The sequence below is a fragment of the Astatotilapia calliptera genome, chromosome 19, assembly GCF_964374335.1.
Source record: "Astatotilapia calliptera chromosome 19, fAstCal68.1, whole genome shotgun sequence".
NCBI lineage: Eukaryota > Metazoa > Chordata > Actinopteri > Cichliformes > Cichlidae > Astatotilapia > Astatotilapia calliptera.
Window position 1 is genome coordinate 20,383,695 of NC_137440.1, and position 8,086 is coordinate 20,391,780.

Sequence of the window (8,086 nt, forward strand, 5' to 3'; positions counted from 1 at the left end):
TTTGTAATAAATCCTCTAATCATAAATATACATCTCTGACTTTACAAGACAATCACGACATACACAAAAAAGTCAAAAATGGCAATAAATCAGAAAGCTGCGATCTTATTTTCTAAAGAAACAAACGATGGTTTTAGTGTCAAGTGTAGAAAAATTCACACAACTCTATTCACCTCCCTGCATATTTTTTTACTTATGTGCAATGACAAAAATGACCAACTGTACCTCTTCTGAAACACTGGCTCACTTTCCAGGAGTTAAAACAGATTATTGTCACTGTGCCTGTGTGTATAATTAAGTAAGCTTGAGCAGGAGCCAAAGGGACTTAAGCATAAAGGTTGAAAACATCACAAGTGGAAACATCAATCAACATGTCCAAAACATGTCTTTTGTTTAATCTTTGCACAAACAGAATAAACAGTGGTCCACTGGTCCAGCCGGTTCTTTGCTTCAGGTAGTGAGGGAGGAGGCGGCTTGGAAAAAGGTGTGCTCCCCCAGCTGGTCGGCGAGTGGTTCCTGGGGCTTGCTGGTTGTTGTTAGGTGAAATCACACACAAAGAGGGCGCTACAGCAGAAGCCTCCGTGTGATTTCTTTGGTTTCTACACATTGCTGCACTCGCCCTAAAGGGGTGTGCCAAATGTAACTCAATGGTGCGTTTAGACTAATTTCTAAACGTACCATTGAAGTAAATCCAATCTTTTTGTGTTAATTAAAAGCAGGTATATAAATCTGGTTTTACAATTATGGCATTTATAGGAAGACTCAAATCATTTTGGGGGGTATTTGATCCATTTACAGATTTCAAGTGGACAAACACAAATGTGATCAACAGTCTTCATCCAACTCTCAGAATTAGGCGATTTAGTAATTCCTTAAAATCTCTGCAAGCATCACAGGACTAAACTTCAAAGAGTCATTTACAAGCTGGCAACTGAATGTGTCACATAAGGCAGCGCTAAAATTTTAAAACTAAACCTTTGTTTGATAAATCTGTGTGTGATCTGTGGCCACATCAGTAAACCGTTTAACATAGAGTCTGTTTCTATGTGCAGTGCGACCGAACAAGCGTTTTTTGTTTTGTTTTGTTTTTTTAAACTGCGAGGCAAAGTTAAGTCAAAATTTCAAGTCACCATCTCAAAATTTCCACTTGCCGGCTCACACGTCTGATTAGGTGAAACTTTAAGTGAGACTCGACTTGAGATCCTGAGTCATTGAGTCGAAATTTTGAGATCTGACACCAAAATTCTGATTTACGCTTGGCTTTTTTTTTTTTTTTCCCCCTTTCCAGTGCTGGAAGCAAGCTTCCACAGAAACCCCTGAATCGGCATATTAAAAATAAAAATCTGAAAATTTCTGAATCTTGGGCCAAAACGTGCTCTGATCATGGCAGCTTCAGAATATTCCAAACATTCAATATGAATGTGTGAGTTTAAAGTGCGCAGGAAAAAAATAATTATCCCCGAGCTCAGAGGCTTTGATCTGCATGGCTTTGTTATTAGTCTCCGCCCCAAATTCAGAAATTTAACATTTTAAAAGAATAAATACAAGACTGGATCAAAGAAAAAGCACATTTAAAAAAAAATAACTATGGCACAATCAAATAAATTGCAGTTTGACTCATGTAAACAAACAAATCTCTGAGATGAAAACATTTTCTGCACTTCAGTGTTTGATACAGTCGTTCATTCTCCAGGTCCTGAGCCCCCCTTGGCTGCGTGAGTCTGAATCACAATCGGTGTGTTCTCCCCTGCAGAAGGTAACGAGAACAGGTGATGAACAGGTGTGTGGTGTGGGAGTGTTCTTAAATCAGACAAGCTATCAAAACCACTTACGTCTCACAGAAAATGAAACATGAAGGAAAGTACGTCTCGTCATTTAAAAATAAATACATAAATAATATTACTGCCTGGGTTCACTGCCTTAGTTTAGCATGTTAGCGCACAAAAGCAAGGTATTTGACCAGATGATGGCCCCAGAAAACAAGTTAAGTGAACACTATCGGTACCAAATTTCATGTCACTCCATATTTGTACAAATCTTTCAGCCAAAACTCCAGAACTATAAATCTGTACGAATTATTATGTGTCAAGATCAATCTGTGCAATCTGCTCATACATGCAAAAGGAGACTTTGATGACTCTGTTCTGTGTCCTTTTTTTTTTTTTAATATAATGTGGGAAATGGACAACACTTACAGTCTAAATTTCTATAACCATTATTAAATAAAACCCAAAGAGCTTAAAAAGAAAACCGCTACTATTACAGTTTGAGCCATGATCTTTTATAGCAGGGAATAAACCATATAAATAGTATAACGCCATAAAAACAAAACAAACATCCTTCCAAAATCCTTTAAGATAGAAACACTGAAAAACACTTAATGAAGCTTTTCTCATTAACAACAACAACAGAAAACATAAGCAGCACAAAAACCTTTAAATCAATTCTTTGCTGCAAGATCTAGCAGCAAGTTAAGCAGCACAGAGCAGCAGGAAGCCGGCAACAGGTGAATGTATTTGGAGGAGGAATAACACCTTACCTGAATGCATAGCGGCATTGCTAGAGTTCGGCTGAATAACTATTACGGGATGGTCTGCTGTAAAACAAAATTCAACACTGGGTAAATCAACACGGCTTCTTAACAACATCTCCTCGCTTGCTTTTGTCTCGGCTTGAAATGTACAAAGACGAGAGAATACAGAGATCAAGATCAGCGCAGAATTTAAAGGATTAGCATGACATTTTATTAGGCAACAGCACCAGCGAATTTAATAACTGCCACTCTACATGCAAGTCTCATGTATTAGAATAACAGTAATCTGACCTTCAGCACGTCTTAAAATGACAGAAATATAACTTCACTTGACCTATGACATGTGTCATTATTTATTTAACAGAAATAAGCCAGAATGCAGAAGCAGTGTTTAAAGTATACGAACAAACTTACAGCTTCGATTGCAATTAACAGCGTAACAAGCATTCAGGGGTTTGGGGGGGGGGGGGGGGGTGTCAAAGGATCATCAATTACAGAGATCAAGATCAGGGCAGAATTTAAAGGATTAGAGTGACATTTTGTTAGGCAACAGAATCAGCATTAGTGATTTTCATTAATACGACTCTACATGCAGGTTTTGTCAGAGTAAAACAAAAACGATCTCCCCTTTAGCACGTCTGAAAATTAGACTGGGGGGGGGGGGGGGGGGGGGGGGCTATTGGGTTTGCAAAATCGCATCTGAACAAACCACAAAACATCTGGAACAATGTCCACTAGACAGATGAGACCAAAGTGGAGACATCTGTCCACAATCCGCAGGACCACGTTTGGAGAAAAACCAAACACAGCACATCATCAAAAAGTCCTCGGTATGTGATAAGGGACATAAATCACTTAAAAAAAAAAAAAAAAAAAAAAAAAACAACAACAAAAAAACAACAACAAAAAAAACAACAAAAAAAGCTTTGGATTTCCCATGTGTCCTTCACATTAAGGATTTAATACATGGACAAAAAAAAATCTTCCACAGTGAATCACTGCTGTAAAATCTAGCAGGCGAGTCAAGCAGCGCAGAGCAGCAGGAAGCTGACAACAGGTGAACGTTACCTGAAGACGGAATAACACCTTACCTGAATGGCTAGCAGCATCGCTAGAGTTCGGCTGAATAACTATTACGGGATGGTCTGCTGTAAAACAAAATTCAACACACAGCTTCTTAACGACATCTCTTCACCTGCTTTGGTCTCGGCTTGAAATGTACAAAGACGACAGAGTTTAGAGGTGAAGTATCACCAGTTACACGGATCAAGATCAGGGCAAGATGTAATGGATTAGAGTGACATTTCATTAATTTCCACTCGACGCGCAGGTTTCATGAGGATAAAAGTAAAAAATATTTTGCCATTTAGCACGTCTTAAAATTAGATGGAGGTGGGGGGGATATTAAGGCTATTTCGATAAAAATGTAAAGTCCATCATTCTGCAATGAGAAAGATTATTCACAAGTCGAAAGCATTCAAGACAGCTGCCAATCTTCCTAGCAAATTTACCCAGAGATCAGAAAAACGAAAAAAAACTCCAAGAGGTCTGTATCTGAGATTCTTTAGGCTACAGTTATCATGTTAAATGTTAAAGTTCGAGAGAAAACAATTAAAAACAGACCAAACAAGTATGGCTTGTTTAATAAAGAAAAAAAAATTAAAAGTGACAGTATGGTTTAGGTTTGGAAAGTTGCATCTGAACAAAACCTTGAAGGGGTGATGATCTAGGCTCGTTTTGCAGCCATTGAGTCAAACATGAACTCCTTTGTATATCAAATTATTCTAGAGTCAACTGTTAGGCCATGTGTCTGACAGCTAAAAGTTTGGCCCAAATTAGGTAATGAAATTGGACAATGATCGCAAGCACAGCAGCAAATACACACCAGCTAAAAAAAAAAAAAAAAAAAAGAGAGAAAAAGTGCTGCAGAGGCCCAGTAAAAGTTCAGACCACAACCCAGTTAACATGCTCAGAGCTGTGCTTTGGTAAATACCCCCACACACCCCACTGAAAAGAAACAAATCAACGAGTTGCAATGGGACACCCAAAGTCACGATTAAAATGCTGCGGTGGGACCTTAAGAGAGCTGTGCATAAACAAATGCCTCCACTTCAATGAACCAAAGCAACGTTATAAAGAAGAGTGGGCCAAAGTCCCTGCATCCCTGTGAAACACTGATGAAGTCATCCATCCATCCGTGGTTCTTCAAGCTACTGAGTCATGGGGTGTACTTCGTTTACCCACACACTGCTTCTGCATTTTAGCTTAGTGTATATTAAAGAAACAATGGCAGTGTAATATGTCATCAGCTGTTGTTCATCTGAGATGTTTACTTCATTTTTATAGACTATTTTCTAAACATGCCCTATACTGAATGAAGATGTACCCCCCTTCTTGGCAAAGTTAACTTCCTGCTGGATTTACTGCACATGCACAGTTAAGATCAAGATTACCGGCAGGGTTACAACTGCTCAGCATAAAGTAACACCCGTGTTATCAGTACAGCAAAACTGGGCAGTAAACACTTCAAGAGGCTGTCGACTGTATCTAAGAGAACCCAGTTAACGCCTTCCTGTGCAGACTTTCCACAGGAAAACACATAATTAACTATATCTGTGAAAAAAAGGCAGATTAAGCTGTGAAAAATAATATTTCCATATCATTAATCCTAGATTTCTAGAGGAAACATTTTCATCTTAAAAATGCTGACAATCAGAAACTGGACACTACACCATTTGGGTTTCCAACTCCAGCTCTTTGTTTCTATGCAAGCTGCTGCCTTGCTCAACTGTATACATTCTTAAGTGAATATAAAACAGTTCCTCACCTGCATCTTGTTCTCTAATCTGAGCCTCCAGGTCCTCAGGGTCCATGTAGACGAAATTGTCCTCTTCATCTTGTGGTTTGCACTTTCCGCAGCAGCAACAGCAGCAGAGGCAACAGCAGCAGCAGGTGAAAATAGTGCAGCACACAAACAGGGTCTAAAAGAAAACCAATGTGAGTATTAGGAGAGTTTTTGGACACTTTGCAGCATGCTCTGGTCACATTTTGGCATTTAAATTTCTGCATAATTCACCTACTACCAGAACAAACAACTTCATGTTCTGTTTTCACCTTTAAAACTACATCCCCTTGCCTCTCACCTTGAACCAGCACTTGGACATGAGAAAGTAATATTTGACTCCCTCCTCCCCAAACTGCTCGGCCACCGAGAGGCCCATGGATCCATATTGGTCGTAGATACCACGCTTGTCCAGATCAGTGAGGATGGAGTGGGCATTATTGATCTCCTTGAACTTCTCAGCTGCTTCGGGGTTGTCTGGGTTCTTATCAGGGTGATACCTTAATGCCATTTTCCTGGTCAAAAGAGAAATTAAAACATATACAAACAAGTGAGGGTTTAAAAAAGTCGGTGCTTTTCTTTGAAATTTTGCTGCGACGTTTCAAAGCGGCAGAAAGAAATGAGGCAGGTCAAATCTTCTTGCGTTTCACGCATGCACAGTACTGGAACGTAAGCGTTTTCGGCCGTTTCAATGTGGATGCACAACTCTGTGAAAATTACTAAATATGCTAGAAGAGACACGGAGCGTTTTCAAACGAAAATGCAGTTTTCAAATCTATCCGGTCTAGTGTGGATGTAGCCTAAGATTTCACTAATGTCGCCATAAATCTCTGAAACAATGATGTTACTCTCACTAGTTAATTGTGCTATTGTAAGAACAGCACAATTAACAAGCGAGAGTAACATTTTATTTATTAGTTCTTGTAGCTCAGAACTGAAAGAGATAGTCACACCTGTAGGCTCTTTTCAATTCGTCAGGAGACGCTCCCTTCTCCACTCCCAGCAACTTGTACAAACTCTCTCCTGCTGTTGACATTTTCCTCTGTGGTCTGTTTGGATCCTCCATGTTTCAGGATGTGTTTTCTGTGACATAAAAAATGTAAACAATTCCACCCTTTTCTGACAGGCACAATGCAGACAGATCAGGAAAGTAACTTCAAGGGCTCAAAAGTTTAGTTGAAATAAAGAAGTTTGAGGGGAAAAAAGAACATATCTGGAAGTTCTGATGGACAGCACGCTCACCAAGGACATCATTCAGTATATCATTAATCTGCATTGAAGTAGGCGCATTACTTGCACACATTTGTACAATTAACCTAATTTAGCCTAACCTGCACGTCTTTGGACTGTGGGTGAAAGCTGGGGTTCTCTGGGATAATCCTACATGCAAATCCCACATACAGTCATATATCCAAATAAAGCTCAAAACAGAAAGTAGGATCAAGTTTAAATACAAAAGTTCCTCATACCAGCAGTTAGGTAAAGTGCTTTAACACGTGTAATTACACTGGTTTACAACTCTTGTTTATTGCTAATAAACCTAAATAGGCCTATTTGCTGGGGATGTTTGTTTTCCTTAAAAGGACATCATACTCCTTCACATTTACCTTTTCACTTAAAAAGGTCAGCCAGTCTCTTTCAAGAACAACAAATGCATTTCAGCACTCCTTAACTTACATGTTGTAGAGCTGTTATGTTATAGTTGTGGCAAATTCTGCTACCCTACTGGCTAAATTTGTCTTGAATTTGACATTTGTAACGTCAACAAAACTTGTTACCTTGATAAATAAAGGACATAGGCGGCACTTTACCCAAACACTGACTGCAGCTTCTAACTTGTGACAGAAATGTTACTTCTGGTTCAAAATGGCTTGATAGTCATGAGAGATGTTTGACCGATTATAAGTCAACAATTCATTCACATGAATCAGCTTTTAACACGACTGGCTGCATAACTACAGCTCACTCATAAAAACATTAGTTTAGCTCTTACATTCAACTTGTTTTGCTTTATTTCACGTGAACACCTGCGGGTTCAGACTGCTAGCTGACGCAGATACGTTTAGCAGGGCGGCTTGAGGAACATGCTCACTCTTACTTACCAGATAAATAAAGATATTCTCTGTTTTCCGTCGAATCATAGAGTCCGAATGTTGTCCGTTGACTAATTTAATATTTATTCATTAAAATAACTCAGTTACACGACCTTTTTATGTTAACTTTGCCTCCTCGGGACCTGGAGGGAAGTTGTGAAAGGAGCCGCAACACAGAAGCCGGAAGTTTGAGAACATTTTTTTTTTTCAATTTAAAGAACTTTATTTAAACAAGTACACAACCAATCAGCATCGTCTAGAGAGTCGTCTCTAAATCCTTTCCGATTTTTTTTTTTAATTTATTAATATAAGATTCAGCTCACATAAAATTTGAAGACCTTGACAGTTATTATAGTTTGCTATTTTCTATTTATTTTTATTTATTTATTTATTATTTATTCGATTTTTTTCTTTCCAATACAGTTTCAAATGACGTTTTATTCTTATAATTATAGCGAGGTAGAGAAGTGTGTGAGGGTGGTGCACGGAATGTATGATAACACTGAGGTAGTAGTGATAGATGTGTTGAAAGTGGGCGTGGGATTGCATCAAGAAACATCTCACCCCTTCTAGTTTGGATCTGTGATCTGATGAGGTCAGCCAGGAATCTTCATGGAG

At 38.8% G+C, this 8,086-nt stretch overlaps 1 protein-coding gene across 6 annotated transcripts; it reads right to left on the reverse strand.

The window, feature by feature from the left end:
• Positions 1 to 366: 366 nt before the first annotated feature.
• On the reverse strand, positions 367 to 7,664 carry dnajc5gb (DnaJ (Hsp40) homolog, subfamily C, member 5 gamma b). 6 transcript variants are annotated; one of them, XM_080293638.1, is made up of 7 exons: positions 7,478 to 7,664; positions 6,329 to 6,458; positions 5,677 to 5,890; positions 5,361 to 5,514; positions 3,625 to 3,678; positions 2,540 to 2,593; positions 367 to 1,747 (listed from the first exon to the last, which is right to left on the reverse strand). In XM_080293638.1, the coding sequence occupies exons 2-7, from the start codon at positions 6,439 to 6,441 to the stop codon at positions 1,683 to 1,685; spliced, it is 654 nt and encodes a 217-aa protein (XP_080149764.1). In that variant the 5' UTR covers positions 6,442 to 6,458; positions 7,478 to 7,664; the 3' UTR covers positions 367 to 1,682. The 6 variants fall into 6 exon arrangements, with proteins under 6 accessions (XP_080149764.1, XP_080149763.1, XP_080149762.1 ...); XM_080293637.1 differs by having other exon boundaries at positions 2,540 to 2,596; XM_080293636.1 differs by having other exon boundaries at positions 3,625 to 3,681.
• Between the last annotated feature and the right edge of the window lie 422 nt (positions 7,665 to 8,086).

What these genes read in the sequence shown, in the direction of transcription:
- dnajc5gb (XM_026152511.2), bottom strand. Translation starts at nt 6,441, where the DNA reads ATGGAGGATCCAAACAGACCACAGAGGAAAATGTCAACAGCAGGAGAG. An exon ending in GATTAGAGAACAAGATGCAG is followed by an intron (nt 3,682 to 5,360) that starts GTGAGGAACTGT and finishes TTTGTTTTACAG; the next exon opens with CAGACCATCCCGTAATAGTT. An exon ending in CAATGCCGCTATGCATTCAG is followed by an intron (nt 1,748 to 2,539) that starts GTAAGGTGTTAT and finishes TACCTTCTGCAG; the next exon opens with GGGAGAACACACCGATTGTG.